Source organism: Tursiops truncatus, chromosome X (assembly GCF_011762595.2).
Source record: "Tursiops truncatus isolate mTurTru1 chromosome X, mTurTru1.mat.Y, whole genome shotgun sequence".
In the NCBI taxonomy this organism is placed as follows: Eukaryota; Metazoa; Chordata; class Mammalia; order Artiodactyla; family Delphinidae; genus Tursiops; species Tursiops truncatus.
This window is the reverse complement of record NC_047055.1, coordinates 108,067,573-108,087,905: the sequence shown is the minus strand read 5'-3', so window position 1 is coordinate 108,087,905 and position 20,333 is coordinate 108,067,573. Positions and strand designations below refer to the sequence as shown.

The window sequence follows — 20,333 nt, the reverse complement described above, 5'->3', positions numbered from 1 at the left end:
CAAGCTCTCCAGTCTCCTGTGTCAGGTATAATCCCACGTATGGCAATAGTGCACATATATGCAAGTGAAACATATAAGACGTGAGTTTCTAGACTGGAAGTTGGAGTGGAGGAGGAATAGAGCATAAGAATGTTGTGAAAGGAAGGTTTCTTTGCAGGTGAAAACAGTTTTTTAAAAGTCAAAATGTAAAGTGGATTTTTAAAAATCCACAAGATGAGTAAATATTTTGGGGCAAGCAATTAGAAGACAAGGGAGAAGTTCAGTTTTCATTTCACATATCCAGCTCCGTAGTTTGCGGTTTTTTAATTTTTTAGATCAAAATTAGGGCCCTGTCAGATTTTACGGCAGTAATTGAAAGATACTCGTAAATATCATTAAATGTGTCTGTTGGGGAGGGGAAACCTTTCAGAAAGCTTTGTTTAGTCAACGTGTTTTATATTCCTTACACATGAGCTATCACAAGGTTATGTTGTAAATTAAGGATTTAAAACAAAATCAGTTTATCTGGAAACGAGTTGTATGGGAGAGGTACACTGTTTCAGTCAAGTTTATAATTAACGGGCCTTTATCACTGGGGTAGAAATTAATTTCTCTTGAGTGAATATTTGTTTATTTAACATGCATTGTATTTGAAGGTGGAATTAAAATGATTTACTGTTCATTTCTTGCATGGAAGGAGCTAGCATTTAAATGTGTGCTGTGTGTGGGTTTAATAGCTGCTTCCTGTAACCAGCTTTAGGGTCCTGTTGTTGTGGAGGTGCATTTATCAATCCATGGCTTTGCTGCTTTTCTTCTTCTCACGCTGGACCACTTGGGTTTGCCTCCTTTTACTAGAGCCTGAGAAATAAATATGCATTGAATTACTGCCACATGCCAGGCATTGTGTTAGGTTTAATGGCAAAGACATGATCTCTGCTTATAATTTGCTTATAGTTTCTTTTTTTTTTAAATAAATTTATTTATTTTTGGCTGTGTTGGGTCTTCGTTTCTGTGCGAGGGCTTTCTCTAGTTGCAGCAAGTGGGGGCCACTCTTCATCGCGGTGCGCGGGCCTCCCACTGTCGCGGCCTCTCTTGTTGCGGAGCACAGGCTCCAGACACGCAGGCTCAGTAGTTGTGGCTCACGGGCCCAGTTGCTCCGCGGCATGTGGGATCTTCCCAGACCAGGGCTCGAACCCGTGTCCTCTGCATTGGCATGCAGATTCTCAACCACTGTGCCACCAGGGAAGCCCCTGCTTATAGTTTCTTAATCTTACCTTTTCTAATAGAGTTGTATGCTGTGATTTACACAGAATGATTTGGGGGCTACATTGGACTAACATTCTCATTGGTATCATTGGATTGGGGAGGCCAGAGAGGCTTTTCTTGTGGTGTGAAGTTCCTTGTAAAATAAAGGAACTTCATGTTTTAGTTGGAGGGGCCATTTATTATGTTTGGAGCTGGTGAAGGTTTGGAGGAGATGGTTGGGATTTAGAATAAATGCTTGTGGGACAGACAGTTGAATATGGGCCTGGAGAGAGAAAATGTTGAGTTATCAGTATAATATCACTGATTCTCAGCCAGGGGCAGTTATGCTCCTCAGGAATCATTTGGCAATATCTGGAGAAAATTTTGGTCACAACTGAAGAGTGTATGTGTGTGTCTGTGCACACATATGCGTGTGCATGCACGCTACTGGCATCTAGTGGGTAGAGGCCAGGGCCAGCCTTCCATGACAAAGAATTATCCAGCCTAAATGTCAGTAGTTCTGAGGACGAGAAACACTGGTGTGTGTGTGTGTGTGTGTGTGTGTGTGTGTGCGCGCGCGCAGGTGTTCTCCCAGAGCAGGGGAGCAGGGTTATCTCAAGACAAGGTGTCAGATGTTTTATATACTGTAAATGTGCCCACCCACTTAAATGAAGTGCATAAAGTTATATGCAGACAACTCGTGAGAGCTTATGTATTTCTAGTTATTTTACGACCAAGTGGCCTTCAGAAGCAACCTAGAATATGGCAATATAGTCTTATAATGATAGTTATTTTTGTTGGATATATTAGTGCCTCCTTTTCATAACACTAAAGAAATGAATGTGGTACAAAGTCAAAGCAGCCATATATAAGGAAGAGATATTGCTACTTGTCAAGCTTGGATTCTAGATTTTTAGATCTGGGAGGAATCCCAACCTCTTAATTTTATAAATGAGGATGCTAAGACCTAGAGGGGGAAACCAACTTGTTCGCAAATCACTTAGCTAGTAATTGGCAGTTTTAAACCAGTACTCAGATTTCAGACCCCTGACTTTTTAATTTTTTTAACTCATATTTGTATAACGTTTTATCTTTGTAAAGCATGTTTTCAGCATACAGTTCTTCTTATTACCACCTAGCTCTGGGAACTAGGTGGTAGTAGTATCGCAGTTTTAAAGAACGTAAAGCTAAGGTTTAAAGGCAGTAGAGAGCCCAGTGTCATGGGAATGGAGGATACAGAAAGTAGGGTGCTTATTAAATCCATAGCCCTTGCTCCCTGAACATCTTAGAGAGAAGACACATATCTAAGAATAACAGAGAATAGGAAAATAGGGAAAAGGCAATCTAATATAATGAAGATGCAATAAAAGATGTTTGCCAAGCAGGAGAACTGAGTAACACCGAGTCCTGCTTGGAAACTGCTGAAACTGGGAATAGGGAAAGCTTAGATAATGGTTGGATTACCAAATATCATAATATTTATATTTCTTCTACTTTTCTCTTCCCCATCCTTCAAAACCATTCATGTTGCTACCCCTATTATGCTAATGTATTACAAAAAGTTTCCAGTTTATTTCTAATTTTATGTCATCAGTAACAGAAGAATCCTAAAGCCATTTGAGATTTCACTTGTCATTCTGTTCGTGCGTTATTTGTTTCGAATTTGACCTTAACCCAGCATTTTCTTATCTTAGAAGATTCCCATTTTGTTTAGTTTCTGCATCAGATATCAAAGTGGGTTTCTTGTTAGTAGATATTACTATAATAGATGTATGCTTTTGGAGTAAGAGCTTGAAATTTTATTTTTTTTAACTGTGGGAAATTGGTGTTTTCTCTCTCATTTAATATTAATAAGTACTGTTTGGGACTTCCCTGGTGGTGCAGTGGCTAAGAATTTGCCTGCCAATGCAGGGGACACAGGTTCCATCCCTGGTCTGGGAAGATCCCACATGCCACGGAGCAACTAAGCCCGTGAGCCACAACTACTGAGCCTGTGCTCTAGAGCCCGCGAGCCACAACTACTGAGCCCACGTGCCACAGCTACTGAAGCCTGTGCGCCTAGAGCACGTGCTCTGCAACAAGGGAAGACACCACAATGAGAAGCCTGCGCACCGCAACAAAGAGTAGCCCCCGCTCGCTGCAACTAGAGAAAGCCCGTGCACAGCAACGAAGACCCAACAGAGCCAAAAAAAAAAAAAAAAGGCACTGTTTTAGTCTGTAATACCATTAAAATCATTTTATAACCTTTGAATGCATGCATGGCAAAACACTAGTATTCTGTTCTAACAAAAAATAAAGACCCTGGCCTTGTTAGGCGAACCTGTAACCACACACCTCAGTCGTGGTTGGTCTTAGGTGGCTGCTGCTGTTTATCCTGGTGCGACAAACATGCTTCGTGCTTAGTAAACCGCATCATGGGTGTGGTCCTGAACACATTATTTTCTTTAGGAAGCAGTTTTTGAAATACACTTCACATTTCCTTTTTAGTCCTCACCATCCTTCCCCAGTCTTCAGAGGCTCAGACTGGGGCTAAAACACCTTTTCGTGTTATTTTAATGACTGCTCTCCCCACCCCCAGCCCCACTCCTTTCCTGTTTCCCCCTCCTCTTTTCCCCCAATGGCACTGCTCTGCAAAGCCTGCAATGATTGATATGATGGCAGTGCTGTCATTCTTTTTAACCAAAAAAAAAGTCATTTTTGTTCTAGTTATTTTAATAGAGTCCCATTAAAGATGTATTGCTGACTGAAATACCGGCATGAAGGGCTCTCGCTGAGCTGAGCCCAGGAATTAAGAAGTCAGGAAATCGGCTGCTGCATTGCAAGAGCCTTGTGTGACACCGAATCTCCTGATTGGGGAGATCATTACTGCTATTATGACTCGACTTGCGTAGGAATTTTAAATTCCATCTGAATGTCAGTAATAACCCTCTTAGCAAATTATCCTGAATAAAATCACGAAGGCATTTTATATAATAGGTGTTGAATTACTGGATAGATTTGCTAATTAAATACTCTTTGTTCTGCTGCAGTTGACATTACAGGGTAAGATCTTGAACAATTATTCTCAACAGCTGTACTTTGTTAAGGGAAAAATTAACCACAAAGTTTATTTTTTTACACTTGAAGTTGGCAGATTTTTGAAATGTGCTTGAAAAAATTCCATCATCCAATTGGTAATGAGTAGATAAATATGCAGGTGTTGCTGTGAAATGAGATAACTGCAGGCTGCCTTATTAATGACTTTAGCAAGCCTTTATAGCCCTGTGTTCTAGCTGCTGGCACTTAGAAAGTGATTTTCTGTCAGAATGGGTAGCTTTAATATTAGGCTTGTCACTTTGAAGTGAACTTATGAACGGTTATCTTGTAAGCACTGTACCTTGTGTCCAGTAGACCTTTCAGGATACCTGTGGCTTTTTTTTTTTAAATGCATTTCCTTAATGGGGAAAATATCTGTAATGTATAAGTTTTTGATTGTTGGCTTCCAGAACATTCATGTGGTATGGGCCTTTTAACAAGGCAGTGAGACACAGTGAAAAGAAAATGAGACATAAGGTCCAGCTTCCAGGTCAAGCTGTTGATTAGCTCTGTTACTTTGGGCAAAATCGTAGAGCCTAGTTTTCCTCATCTGTAAAATGGGGTTTATAATAGCACCTACTCCTCTGGATTACTCATTCAGCATTCTACAGATATTCATTAATAGCTACCATGTACCAGGGCCTCTGCTAAATAATAAGAGTTTGGTAACCCACAGGAAAGATGGTGGTTAAAAGTATTGTCAGAAATTGGTACAACCTCTTTGGAGACCTGTTTGGATATATTTATCAAAAATGTAAAAACACAACCTTTGATCCAATAAGCCCTCTTGTAGGAGTTTATCTAATTACTGGCAGATTGGCAAATTACATGTATATAAGGATTATTTATTAAAGTGTGTTTATGAAGGTAAGGATTAGGAACCACCTACGTTCATTAACAGAGCACTAGTTAAATCATGCTTGAGTCGTACAATGGAATACTATGTAGTCGTTAAAAAAGCATAAGGCAGCCCTTTATGTGTGGGTATGGAATAATCTCTAAAATAAAGTATTAGGTGAAAAAAGCAGTTGCAGTATGTATAGTCTTTATAGTTTGCTTAGTTTCCTATCATTTTTTGCAAAGCATCCACTGAGAGGTTTCTGCCACCAAAGGGGAACTCATTTTAGTAGCAGCCCTCAAATTGTGTGTGGAAGTGGTTGTGAGTTGGTGGAAGGACAGCATGAGGGTGGGTGGTGGATCTGAAAGGTGAACGTTGACACTTCATGTTGGAGGTGCACTCAGGGATGATATAGTAGGTTTGGTTCACAGTGCAAAAGGAGAGCAGAAGAAATCCGTTAGTGCATATATGGAATTGGAGTCAAAGGTTGACAGATTGCTCCTGAGGTGGTGTACTTAGCAGGGAATGCTTCCCTTGTGGGGTTGTCCGTTGTGATGAGGAAAGCCAAGCCTAGCAAGGTGGAAGGGGCAGAGGGTGAAGAGAACTCATGATAAGTAGTTTTGTCCTCACTATGATTAACTTGACTTGGGTTGGTCTCATTATTGCCCTTTTCCCAAAGGAATTGTCAGGTATTCTCCCACAGTGCATTTCCCTGTAATTTATATGTTAATAAATGAAGATGAAGTGGAAGAGAGTGAATGTTTTTTATGAGTTAACTGGATTTTAGTGTCTAGTAGAAGAGTGATTGGGATTACTATGAGACCTATCAGTCAACTAGCCAACAGTTTTTCGAGTGCCTGTTAGATGTGAAGCGCAAACATGTGCTGTGACCTCCAGGAGCTTGTGGTCTAGTTGGGTAGGGGACAAACTGTCAGCTAAAAACTGTTTCCAGGGACTTCCCTGGCAGTCCAGTGGTTGGGACTCCGCCTTCCAGTGCAAGGGTGCAGATTCAATCCCTGGTTGGGGAGCTAAGATCCCACATGCCTTGCGGCCAAAAGGCCAGAACATAAAACAGAAGCAATATTGTAACAAATACAGTAAAGACTTAAAAAAAATGGTCCACATCAAAAAAAAATCTTAAAAAAAAGATTGGGATTACCATGATTATCTTAGTCCAGTGGTCCTTAACCCTGCCTGCAACATAAGAATAATCTTGAGAGCTGTTTAAAAAAAATTGCTGGGGCCAGCTCTTGGCATTTTTTTAAAAGATCCCCGGGTGATTCCACTGTACAGCCACTATGGAAACCATTGGTTAGCCTGATCAGTATTCACCACCCCCAGGGCAGGGGAAGGTCTTCCTTTCCCAAGAACATATGACACTGAACTCATGCACAACATTGGGAGACAGTACTACAGAGGAGGCGGGCAATGGAAATGGAACGTGAGGGGTAGATATAAAAGACACTCAAAGGCCAGGATTTACAGGGATCTGTAATATAAAGGACAAGAAGGACAGAAACACCATGACGTTTGAGCTTAGTTGACAAGAAAGACTCTTGGAGGTAGGGAAAAGAAATATAAATGAAGTAAATCTTCTATCTGGGTCATTGGAAGGGTGACTTCTGGTTTAGATTGATGCTTTGAAAGATGGGTGCTTGTCTAGAAAGAATAGCGTGCAGTGACTCAGGCCCCACGCTCTGGAGTCAGAGCGCCTGGGTTCGTATCTTTGCTCTGTCACTTACTAGGAGAAATTAATTCTCTTCTCTTTGTTTTTTGCATCTAACAAATAACGGTATTAATAGTGGCTGTCTTGGGGCCCTTAGAGAATGAAATGAAGAAATGCACGAGATGCTCATAGCAGAGCGTCTTGCCCATATATTTTACACATACACACATATACTGAGTGCTCAGGATGTTGTATTACTCCTTTGAAGAGGCCTTCATTTGTAAAATATGTTTTACTTCTGATCTAGTCCAAGATAATTTATGTCTGTTTTTATTTACAACTACATTATAACCTGTATGTCTGTAGTCTTACAGCTGCGTAGGCCTGGGGACAGACCTATCTACAGATACTATCTACTATATCTGTTTGTCTTTATTTACTGAATGTTTATTGAGCCCCACCTTTGCACTGGGCACTGTACTACTAGCTCCAGGGATATATAGTAAAGATCTACATATTTTTTTTTAACTTTTAAAATTAAGATCCTGAATACCGTAAGAATTGCTGGATTTGAAATGCTTGGTCAAGCTTTTTGTTAGCCATGTAGTTCTATTTAAATATTAATAGCAAGAATAGTTTGCCTTTATGCCATATTATAACAGGGTATTTTATTCATATTTATTAAAGATAGATCTTTATGTAGATCTGCTTACATAGATCTTACATAGATCTTTACAGCAAATCTGCTCACGTATCTCTGCCTAAGAGTCAGTGTAGAGGCAAACTGATTTTTAGATTACGTTGATGATGTTGTTTTGAGGGTTGTAGTTAGAAAGCCATCAAGAGCTTTAAAAATATATGGGAATGACAAATCATTGGGTTACCTATCTCTGTCAGCATATATTTAGGTTTTTGTAATTATATAATGCATTAATCTTGACTTTTTATTTCATTTAGATTTTGATGCATACGAAAGAGATGGTGCAGAAGGTAATGCTGAGCATTTTCATCATACAGTGATTCTTAGATATCATACCTGGTGACGTTTTTGTATTCAAGGAAAATTGTAACCCAGACTGGAAATGACTTCTTAGGATGCCTAGTTTATATTTATAATCCCTCCTAATGCATTATAGCCTTTTTCTTTTACTAACACTGATATGATCTAGCCGCTGCTTGAAGCCTATATGTGAGTGTTTCTAGCAAATTAGTAACGGTGCTAATTAGAGCTTACTTCCAGGCCTTTATACTGTACGTGCTCTAGTGTTGTTTGTTATGATTGATTTTTTGACACTTCATATTCTACTAAATACTGTTTGAAACTGTTAAGAATTTAATATGGATTTGTGCCCCTGAATTGAAAAAACCCATTTTGTTTCTGCTTCATAAATTGCCATGACCACGAAACATGTGGGACAGTGGTAGACCCCCCCTTTCCTAGTCTCTTATCTTTTTGAAACTAGATACTTCCCCTGCCACTCCACTCTCTTATAAGAAAATTAGGGAGATTTTCTTAATGTGGCAGTGCTTGCCTTTCTGGTTTATTGGGGCTTAGTCTTTGATTGTGCAGTGACAATATGGGTAAGAAGAAACGTAAACTCTTGAAAAATCATCCGGAACCTGTAGTTTCTATAGTATGGAAAATCTTGAGTTTCACTGGGTGCGTGATGGTCACAGTGTTTTTGTTGTTAACTTTTATGATATTTGCTTTTCATTAGATGAATCTTGAAGTTATTTATGGAGATACAGATTCAATTATGATCAACACCAATAGCACCAATCTGGAAGAAGTGTTTAAATTGGGAAACAAGGTGAGATAATTTTATAAAATTATCTGTTTTAACCTGCTTTTGTGAATTCTGTTTCTAACATGGAACTTCATAAATTCCAGTTTCTGTACATCTGTGTCCTTCTGAAAATAATAATAAACTTAGTGCCTTCGATTCTTCATCCTCTGTTATACTTCTTAACCTCTACTCCAGTTGTTTGTTTTGAGGGCAAAATTCAAAGGAAATTGGTTTTTCCTTAAGTGTTGGATATGTTATACCTTTGAAAACAGTCTAAGTTTAATAAGTTTAAGATGTGACCACATTAGTACCTATCACATTGTCATTCTTAAGGAGAATTATGTCTCTAGTAGTATTGAGATGCATTTTATACAGTGATAGATATGGATAAGTACCTACCAACATATATACATATATCTATAATTTTTATAGGAGTACTTAAAATATATTTGAAAAGTCAAAGGGACATTTAAAAGTAATCATTTGTAGCCTCCTAATTGCAGTTCACAATTAGCAAGTGCTTTTTGAGCACTTGCTATGTTAAGATATTGTCCCAATAAACTAAAACTAAGGTACCATCTTACAAGCTAACAGCTTCCTGCCTTTCCCCCCCCTAAAATGCTTGAAATTTGAACTGTGGTCTTTACTTAAGAGCAAGCTTGGCATATTGTACTCATTGGACCTTGAAAAGTTGTGCATTTTCCCTAGAGGTGATGGTCTATGCCATGACCCTATCAATAAAGAGCAGGTGGCTGTTTCATTTATTTGTTCAGCAGGTAGTTATTTGCTTAAAGTCAAGGTGCTATGGGAGGTACAGGGAGATCTTAGACATTATTTTAATAGTCAAAGTTTTACTGGCCATGTATCTAGTTGTTGGACTATCTAATCTCTAATTCAGTAGTTTGAAGGTAAGTACTTATGCATTTAGTTTTTAGATTCGAAACAGAGTATTTCATAATCTTCATAAATTTCCTGGGGCTGACACTGCCAATTTTGTCCTTTGGTTGAGTGGGGTGATATAGTTATATTATTGTCTCTTTGTTTATCTTTTTATCTGTTTTTGTCCCTGTGCTTTTTCAAAGTTCTTGCATCATACCAAGCATAATACTGTGTTCTATATAACCTGAATGAATGCCTTCTAGTCTTATGTGACTTCTAGTTTTGTTTAGATGAACTCTTGGGAATTTGCAGCATGTTCATCTTCTCCCTATTAGATGTCTGAGAAGCTAGCATTAATGGTTGAAATTTTCACAGGTGAAAAGTGAAGTGAATAAGTTGTATAAACTACTTGAAATAGACATTGATGGCATTTTCAAGTCCCTGCTACTGCTGAAGAAAAAGAAGTACGCTGCTCTGGTTGTTGAGCCAACAGTGGATGGGAATTACGTCACCAAACAGGAGGTGAAAGGATTAGATATAGTTAGAAGAGATTGGTGTGATCTTGCTAAAGACACTGGAAAGTGAGTTCAGTTTTCATTTTTGCTTTTGTTGTTTGTTTTTTAAAAAATTGAAGCGTTAACAGTGTGGAGAACACTTTGATTCTGCCAAGCACAAGGACACGACTTCTTTTTTGTTATTGTTATCATTGCATATTAACAGTTCTTACTGATTTGGAGTGGAATTTTACAGATGGGTTAAAACTTAGAAAAAGCCAAACTCGCTCAGTAAGAAATGCTTGCTATAAGATGCATCTTACAAGTTTTAACTCATGGTGAGGGTAAGCCTTCACATTTTAGATGCTTACAGAGTTGGGTTCATCGATGTTGGCTTGTTTTTGGTTTGTTTTGCTTTACTGTTTCTTTTAGAATGTGCAGTGTGTTGTACTCCTGAATGTTCCTAGCGCCTCCTTAGGGCCATAACTGTTAAGGTGTCCCCGTGTTGTGGCTTAAAATGTTCTGGGATTCAAAGTGGGCCATGTAGTGAGACTTTGTTCCCGCCCATATCATTTGTGTGTAAAGATTCTTACTAATCTCAGGTGAATTTAAGTGCTAGTTCTCAAATACTGTACGTACCTCAGAAATCATAAATGTCATGACCGACCCCTTAGTTTTACATGTGGGACTGAAGGTTGTGATAATAAGACCTATTTGTTTGTTTTTAGGGTCACATTAAGTTATAAAGCACCCATTTTAAAAAAGACGAATCCTTAGGTAGTTTATGTACCCTCTTTCCAGATAATTCCTGTTTTGTGAACCTGAACAGTTGTGAAAATAGAAGGACTTTTTTCTTTAAAGTGAAATTTTAAATTAATTTTAGTATTGCTGAATGTCAGCATTTTTTCCTTGTTTTCCAGTCTTCTTCTTGCTTTTAAGTTGGGAGACTGAGCATTTGTTGCTTCTGCAAAACTACTCTTGATTAGGCAGAGTTGATCATCTGAGTATGGGTCACTGTTAGCCTTTTATGAAATATAGTTTGAAATGCTTCATTGCCCCCAAATGTACTCAAAGATGAAACTACTTTGTATAGACTCGATTAGAGTGTTCTCTTCAGCTTTGTGTTTTCTAAGAAAAGATGCATCATAATAGAAGTAAATTTCTCTGAGTTAGAAATGTATTAGTAATTAAAGCCATACAAATGTTTTTGTCAGGGTTCTTTTTCTGACAAATTATAATGCAGCTGTCAAACCCTCGCTCTGCATTTTCTCAGAAATGGATAAAATATTGGCTTCCTTACTCCTTTTCTTTTTCTTTTTTTCTCTTTTTTTTTTTTGGGGTCTGATAGAATAACATGACGTTTTTGAGGCATAGCAATACGGTTAGAGAACACTGAAAAATATAATAAAGCTGAAGAAAGAAAACTTTGGAATCTTTGAGTTTTAAAAAATTTGCATAAAGAACTTCATATTCCTACTTTCCTAGCTTGTAGTCATCTCGGGCAGAGATAATATCTTGGTGCTTTATGAGGAGAGTGAAATATTTGTGTTCTCAAATTTCTCCTAAGAGTAGGACACAACTGCTTGTGAATTTTTGTAATTGCATAAAAATATGATGGAACTCATACCGCTCTCTGTACACACGCAATGGGAAGCCTTAGCTGCTACGTTAAAAAAAGGGGGGAGGGGGCTGGTCTGTGTGTTTAAGGGCAAACCTGATGTTCCAAGGTTGATAAACCTTTGACAGAGTTAATGTTAGAAAACAAATAGTAATGGGCTTTTGGACATTAACTGTCATGTTAGCTTTTAGTGTGGCTCTTGTCCACATGTTAGTCTAATGGCACTTATCTTCCTTTCTCTCCTTATTAGTAAAGTATGATACTAAAAAAATCAATCCGTCTCTTTTTTTGCAGCTTTGTCATTGGCCAGATACTTTCGGATCAAAGCCGGGACACCATAGTGGAAAACATTCAGAAGAGGTTAATAGAAATTGGAGAAAATGTGCTAAATGGCAGTGTCCCAGTGAGCCAGTTTGAAATTAACAAGGTAAATGTAGCATTTATTGCTGAATCCAGCTGCTGCCATGTGTTTTTCTCCTCCTTCAGATAGTTGAAAAACCACCTCATTCTTGCAGTTGAAATAAATTCTAGCTAGCGATGAAAGCTGCTTAACGACTATCTCACAGACTGCGCGTTAGCATACCACTCTTCCTCGCCCAGCCACAGACACTACCCTGTCTGCAGTTGGGGCCTTCTCTCTCCGTTCCTCACGGAAGCCTCGTGTCCAGAGGTTCTATGGAGTGATGTAGTTGATGTTTCAGGGACTTGGGAGTATTGCCTTATTCATAGTCGTCCTAAGTTACAGTTGTTTGGGGGGCAGGCCTGTAAGCTTAGACAGAGAGCGTGTGTTTGTGTAACTTTACAGAAGGTGATCCTGAGGGGTACTTATAATCAGAAGGCGTTTTTAGACGTTGTTATTTAGAATTAAGGCGGTGCCAGCGCTTTCTGTATATTCAAAGCACTTGTGCTTTTTTTTTTTAAACTATATAAATAGTTTCTCTTTATGGATAGTCTTAGTTGTTGAAAATAGGGAATATTTTTTCTTACCTAATTTGAAAAAGAAAATCTTGGTTTCCCAAAGTGCTGTGTAGTACAAGATGTTAGGTTATAGATTTCTGTTTTTCCATTTAAACAGAGTATCCTTACATATTCCGAAGGTAATTTTGCAAATACCATTTTACCCGTTTTGTGATACATAAATTTTGTTGTCAAAACTCATACTAAAAAGAATTTTAATGAAACAGAATCTAATGATGGCATTAAATGGAAGTTTTAGAATTAAAACTCGTTCTAAATACCCCATGCTAAAGTAATGCCAGTCATTTTTGCACATTACCTTACTCTTTAAAACAGGTTTACATGGTAGCAATTACAGTGTATATTATTTTGAGATTTGTTTTCACTTAACGTATACAGATTTTCCCACATTTCTGTATTAACCTTAAAAATCGTTATGTTAATCTTATATTTCACTGCTACATCTTTAATTAAAATTTTTGCTTGATTATTACATTATTTATTTTTGCTATTGTTAATAACTGTATTGAACATCTCTTGTTCATGTCTTTTTTAAAAATTACTATATGATCTTTTAAAAGTACATTTATTTATTTATTTACTTTTGGCTGTGTTGGGTCTTCATTGCTGTGCACAGGCTTTCTCTAGTTGTGGCGAACAGGGGCTACTCTTCATTGCGGTGCGCGGACTTCTCATTGCGGTAGCTTCTCTTGTTGCTGAGCGTGGGCTCTAGGTGTGCGGGCTTCAGTAGTTGTGGCTCACAGGCTGAGTAATTGTGGCTCGTGGGCTCTAGAGCTCAGGCTCAGTAGTTGTGGTGCACGGGCTTAGTTGCTCCGTGGCACTTGGGATCCTCCCGGAGCAGGGCTCGAACCCGTGTCCCCTGCATTGGTAGGCAGATTCTTAACCATTGTGCCACCAGGGAAGTCCCCGTTTGTCTTATTGCTTTTGGATGAATTACTTCCTTTGTTTAGATTCCTTGAAGTAAAATATTTGAGTCAAAAGATTTGAGTATCTGTGTGTCTCTTGTCAAATTGCTTTGTACAAGTGATACTAATTGATAATAACAAAATGTGTGTGCTAGTTTCACCACAGGTTTCCTTGTACTATAGAAGTGACATTTCATTGGTGATAATATCATTGGTGATATTTAAATAAAACATTGCTACCATAAATGGATACAAAACAGTATTTTACTGCTGGATTTAATTTGCATTTCTTTGATTCCTAGAGAGAATGAATATTTTCTATGCGTATCCTTACGATTTGTATTTATTCTTAGTTAAGTCATTTGTTTCCTACTCCTTAACAATGATGTTTTTAATGTCACAAAAGAAGGCATTCATTTATACATGAAAAGTACAAAAAATTAGAAATAAGTAATATAAGAGGACATGTGCCTTGACGCTAGCTCTTCCCTTTACGTGATGCAGTGCATGCCTGTTGGCATGGAATCACTTGGGACGTTTGAAAGTGGTTTCCTTTCAGATTTTGTTTTGTCTCTTTCTCAAAAATTTGCATAAGTAAGAATTAATATTTCAGTCTTGCTTTGATCAATTTTTGTATCAGTTCTGCAGATTGAATACCTGACACTGTCTACCTTCTTAGAAATGTGAGTCCTCTGTTGCACGGGGTTCCAGGCATGAATTTGGAAGGCTGAGTCCAAACATGACCACATTATTGGCAAAAGAACACTGAGCACGCGTCCCCTAGGGTAGTGGGCCCAGTCCGTCATCTCCTCCTGTGGGTGATGGCACAGTGTTACTAGTGTGCAGAGAAACCTAGCTGCGTAGACACACTGGCCATCCCTGCGTTCTCAGGAACATTGTGCAGTCTTGCTATTTTGAAGTTTTTATTATCGAAAATTTAAAACTTATACAAGGGATTTCCCTGGTGGCACAGTGGTGAAGGATCCGCCTGCCGATGCATGAGACACAGGTTTGATCCCTGGTCTGGGAAGATCCCACATGCTGAGGAGCAGCTAAGCCCATGAGCCACAACTACTGAGCCCACGTGCCACAACTACTGAGGCCCACGCACCTAGAGCCCGTGCTCCACAACAAGAGAAGCCACCACAACGAGAAGCCTGCGCACCATGACGGAGAGTAGCCCCCGCTTGCTGCAACTAGAGAAAGCCCGCGCACAGCAGCGAAGACCCAGCACAGCCAAAAATTTAAAAATAAATAAATAAATTTAAAAAAAAACCTTAAAAGTAAAGAGAAGAACATCATGAACCCCCATGTAGCCATCACTCAGCTTCAATAGTTATCAACTTAAAGTGACATTTATTATTACTAACAATACTAGTTAATAATTAGTGTGATTCGGGATGTGCATATATTTTCATGTGGCAGAACTGAAACCGACTGTCTTTTATTCTCCATTTCACTTGGCATAGTAGCTGGCAAATAATAGTTGTTCAGTGAGCATTAAAAGAATTCCTTTGCCTGTTTAATCATCCATTCATCAAACATGGAGTACGTCTTATGTGCACAGTGCTAGGTTCTGGGATATAAAGTAGGATAAGCAAAACCTGGTTGGTATTTTCAAGATGTTAATGGTCTAGCAAACATATTTACTGTCACATGCTCTTATACTTCTTTCAGTAAAGAAGAAGAATTTTAGTGTCGATGAAAGTAGAGTCAATTCTGATGAAAGGGCTCTCTATATCAGAGTTATTCCTGTGTCAGTTTACATTAAGCTTTTTATATATCAAGAGTGACTGTCTTAATTAACATTTGTCTGAATACCTGTACTGTTTAAAACTTGTGAGTAAATCAGTATTTACATTTTGTCGCTTGCAAAGGAGAGTGGAATCGAAGAGTCCATGTATGTGACTGGTTGTGGATGGTCTTATGATAAGATATAGATTAGGTTAGATTAGATTAGATTGATTCTGTGGGTATTGGTGGGCTTGAAAATGGGAGGTTAGCGTAGGGTGGAGGGGTGAAGTGGTGAGATTTACCTTTGTGAAGATTTAAGCCCTTGTTGCCAAATGCAACTGAAAAACACTGTGTGTGATTTTTCTGAACTGCCACAATTTTAGCTTAAATATGTTTCATAAAGTAACACAAAATACTTCACAACTGATTTGTATAGCCCTGGCTAACTTGAGCCTAAACCAAGACTTCGCATAATGCAGGTTTGAGAAGATTTAAATACTTAGAGAGGCTTCTAGGTACTCTCCTACACTGAGTGTATGATTTAGAAAGTGTATAGAACAGGGGGATGTGCAGCCATGTTTGACGACCTGCTTTATTCTACTACAGTAGTTCTCAAATTTCCTGATCTCAGGACATTTTCACACTCTTAAAATAGTTGGGGACTGCAAGAGCTTTTGTTTATGTAGCTTATGTTGATATTTACTGTTAGAAATTAAAACTGAGAAGTTTTAAAAGCATTTATTAGTTTATTTAAAAATATCAGTAAACCCATTATATGTTTACAAAAATAAAAAATTTTTTTAATTAATTAATTTATTTTTGGCTGTGTTGGGTCTTCGTTGTTGCGCGTGAGCTTCCTCTAGTTGCGGCGAGTGGGGGCTACTCTTCGTTGCGGTGCTTGGGCCTCTCATTGTGGTGGCTTCTCGTTGCAGAGCACGGGCTCTAGGCGCACGGGCTTCAGTAGTTGTGGTTCGTGGGCTCAGTAGTTGTGGCTCGCGGGCTCTAGGTGCACAGGCTTCAGTAGTTGTGGCACACAGGCTCAGTAGTTGTGGCGCATGGGCTTAGTTGCTCCGTGGCATATGGGATCTTCCCGGACCAGGGCTCAAACCCGTGTCCCCTGCATTGGCAGGCGGATTCTTTAACCACTGTGCCGCCAGAGAAGTCCCACAAAAATAAAATTTTTTCATGAAAAATAACTGTATATTTCAAAACAAAGAAAAATTAGCCAGAGGAATGGTGTTATTTTGCAAGTCTTGTTAACGTCTAGTTTAGTAGAAGACATCCGCGTTCTTATATCTGCTTGTGCATCCAGTCTGTTGTGACGTGTGGTGTTAGTTGAAGCATAGGAAGAAAGTCAAGTTTCACACAAATATGTAGTTGGAAAAAGAAGTATTTCAGTAATTTTTAAAGATAGTTGTGTGTATTCTTCTTTGATTCTACACCAGTACTCTAGAAGTGGTATTGTCTGCAAGGTTATTTGTATTGTGGAAATAGGAAACCATATCAATGAACTTTTCATATTCTTACATTAAAATCTTTTCATCTGTGCGGCGCTTTGAATGGATCTTTTACCCATGTGTGATGTTATGCACTTGTAATTTATTAAATGTTGGTTCCCTGAGTTTTACAGATCTTCCAAAATATTGATACATCTCATTGTATATTAACAAGAACCACATTTTAAAATATTCCTACTCATCAGAAGAGTCTTTAGGTATTGGAAAGCTGTCAAGCTCACCGGAGTGGAAACAGAATTTCCAAAATTCTGATTGGTGCTTGATAGCTTCAGTATTATCATAGGCAATATATACTGTCAGGTGTTTTCCTTGAAGTGGCAGACTCGCTTGGTTCTTTTTGAGTGATTGTCTGCCAGGTACTCAAGTTAGAATAACAGTAGTTGGCCTGCCGTTCTTTCAAATAAAAAGTGGGTTGAGAAAGCCAGCTAGTTTAGCTTGCAACTCAAATGGTTGCACAAATGCATTTCCTCGAGCATCCTTCGTTCTTGAGTATGCTGTAGATGTGCCTTGGGCATACTTCCCATTTTGTCACACAAAATATTAGCTTTCTACTCAAGGGTCAAGAACTTTAAAAAACTGTGAGCGTGTCATGGTGACGAATGCAATGAGTATTAGTACAGTTTGGTGCTGCTGCCCAGGTTCATGTTTATAAGGCGTCAGCACCTTTACTGACCTTTGTTTCTATATCACCAGTGCAGATAGTATTATTAGGAAAATAGCTTTGATTTCTCCACCCCCTGAAAGGGTGTCGCTAACCCTCAGGGGTCTGCAGACCACACTTAGGTGATCTAGACATGGAGCACCCTATTCCCTGTCCTTCCTCTTGTCTTTTGAAACCCACCCCTTCCCTTTGTGCATATTAAGTTCCAGTCCAATAGACGGTTTTTTTTTTTTTCTCACCTCTTGCTTTTAACTTTTGCTTTTTCCCTCTGCTGGAATGTTCTTGCCCCGTCATCTTTTCTTAAAATCTATTTTTTCCTTCATGTGCCAGTTCGTTTTTTTCTTCCGTGATTTCTGCTCTCAGATGGTAGCAATCTTTGCCTCTCTAAACTCTCGGTAACACTTAGTTTACCACTCCCTTCTGGCACATGTAGCTTATTTTAGAGAGTTTTTTTGTGGAATGCGGAATCATCTGCTAATGGCAGGTGACTTAGGACCAGTGACTGTCTTATTCATCTTGCAGTACTTTACAGTGCTTGAACTTAGTGAATTATTGCAGAGTGAGCGAAATAATTTCTTCCACAAACATTTGGTTGCTGCTACACACCAAGAATCGTTCCGAGCCCTCTGAATGCAGCTGTGGGCAAGGCTGACGTGTTCCTGCTCTCGTGGGGCTTACTTTCTGTTAAAAACTCATTCACTCTGCCTTTGGAGAGCTTAAATTGACAGTGTGAGTAAATCCAGTGATTTCTGGTGCCTTAGGGATTTATTTAGGCTCGAGAAGCCTTTGAGAAACAGATCATTAAGTCAGAGTAACCGTTATCCATCCGTCTTAACTAATCAGTTAATTCAGTGGGAGAATTGCAGACATTAAGAGGAACTCTAAGGCTGCATAGAAGACTGAATTCACAGTCTTAATCTTTATAGCCAAGTATTCTGTGCCATGGCCCAGAAACTCATATTTCTTTTTTTTCAGGGTTATATTTGGTCATATTAGTTACTAAATGAAGGAGAGAGGAGCCTTGAGGATAGAATGTCTGAAGATCCTGTGGCAGTGTTTTCTACATACAGCTACTGTCATTTTTATGTTTATGTGGCTGGTGTGATTCTAGCAGAGATATGTTTAGTGTATATCTGTGTGAGAAAGGTTTTATTTTAAAGTTTGGGGCTTTTTGTTCCCTCTTTTTCTCTTAGGCGTTGACAAAGGATCCCCAGGATTATCCTGATAAAAAAAGCCTACCTCATGTACATGTTGCCCTCTGGATAAATTCTCAAGGAGGCAGAAAGGTGAAAGCTGGAGATACTGTGTCGTATGTCATCTGTCAGGTAAAACTGTCATAATAAATAAGACCTACACCAATTCCGAGCCCATGGTAAAATCCATCTCTCCATGGTGTCTTGTTTAGTACTCTGCCAAATAATTGATGCTGTAAAGAGAGGGTTTAGTCTTGGTTGGTTTTGCAGCATTTAAAAACATTAGTCGGGGTATGACATTTTATTAAAATTTTTATAAAACATTTGAGACTAGTGTTTTGGTTGAGTGAAATTACTTTGGTGAGACAGGTATATAACAGTAGCTGCTGTTTCAATCTGAAATTAACTTGAATGAAAATGTCTACCAGTTTGCTTGTATATCCAGCAGTAGTCCTTTATCATTCCTTTTGCAGCAGTTTCCATTCTGAATATTATTCTACCAAAAGAGAGTAAATGCATTTTTCACTAGCCTGTTCAAATAATTACTTGAAAAAAAATACGAAATGCATGGTTATGGAGAAAGGTGAGATGTCCTAAAAAGCTACCTTATGAAGAAAACACAGATTATCTAACCAGGTCCTTTTTTTTTTTTTTTTTTTTTTGAGTGGAGGGGGCCTAGAACCCACCTCTTGTCTTCTTCCTGTTCCATGAGACACCTCTCAGGAACCTCTAGGTCTTCTGGAACAGTTTTAAACCGCTGACCAGTTTCTTTTGAGAGTAGCATGCCTCTAACAGTCAGAGATAGGGAGAAAGGGTAGAACAGAAGAGGGTTTTGGTTTTGTGGGGTTTTTTTGTTTTTTGAAAGCACTTAACTCCAGTCGGAACAAAGGAGGGGTCTCATCCCTTCTCCCTGCTTAAAAAAAAAGTCAGAGTCAAAGCCTCTATCCAAATTCTTTACAGTTACTATGGTGTGGTCTGTTTACCAAAAGGCATAATTCATCTCAATAAGATTGTTCTTTTTAATTAATTAAATATTGCTTTTTGTTATTACAGTAAAAAAAATTAGATAAGCCTTAAACTTCAATGTGATTGATCTTTGTCAAAGTACAGTCAATGTGGTTTGCAATCAGAGAGCCTTTTCAAAATGTAGAAGTCGTCTGCTAATATCTGCTTGGTACTGTAGATGATGTACATAACAAATGATTTAAGTACATGGACAGGAATCAGCACTTGACTCTGTCTCCCTCCTAGGGTTACCCTTGATTAAGAACTGTTACAGAAAGCCAATTCCTGCAGGAAAATATTTCCATAAATGTCTGACTCGCTCAAGCCCTTAATGTGCTTTGCATATTGCCTCTGACAAGTCTCATCTCAAAAAAACAATTTTCATATTATGCAAATAAAGATTTGGTAAATAGGCTAGGTTTTTTTTTTTTTTTTTTCACTTAGGTATTCACATACATGGAAAAGCTGTTAAGATTATTAATGACAGGAGCAGATGGCAACATACAACTTTGAAAAATTATATAGGTTTTCTGAAATAGCATCTAAAAATGAAATCAAGCCACAATTATGTTTTGGCTAAACCTGGAATGGAGATGTATGGTCCTATGATCAATGTATTTCAAAAGTCAAGCTTATATTCCTTGATGTCTGAATATTGAGGTCTTTTGATTTCTTCTTCTCGGGTCTTACTGATATAAGAAGAGCTCAAAATGCTGATGCTAAATCCAATTTGATGTATTTTCAACCCTTTTCCCATTC

At 38.5% G+C, this 20,333-nt stretch overlaps 1 protein-coding gene across 6 annotated transcripts in view; it reads left to right on the top strand.

The window, feature by feature from the left end:
- Window positions 1–20,333, top strand: part of POLA1 (DNA polymerase alpha 1, catalytic subunit) — a 303,889-nt gene that overhangs the window by 119,694 nt on the left and 163,862 nt on the right. For all 6 annotated transcript variants that reach the window (XM_033850128.2, XM_019927727.3, XM_019927725.3 and 3 more), the window contains 5 exons: window positions 7,761–7,793; window positions 8,522–8,614; window positions 9,845–10,050; window positions 11,876–12,008; window positions 18,570–18,701. In XM_033850128.2, coding sequence (XP_033706019.1) covers window positions 7,761–7,793; window positions 8,522–8,614; window positions 9,845–10,050; window positions 11,876–12,008; window positions 18,570–18,701 — 597 coding nt within the window. The remainder of the gene's footprint in view (window positions 1–7,760; window positions 7,794–8,521; window positions 8,615–9,844; window positions 10,051–11,875; window positions 12,009–18,569; window positions 18,702–20,333) is intronic.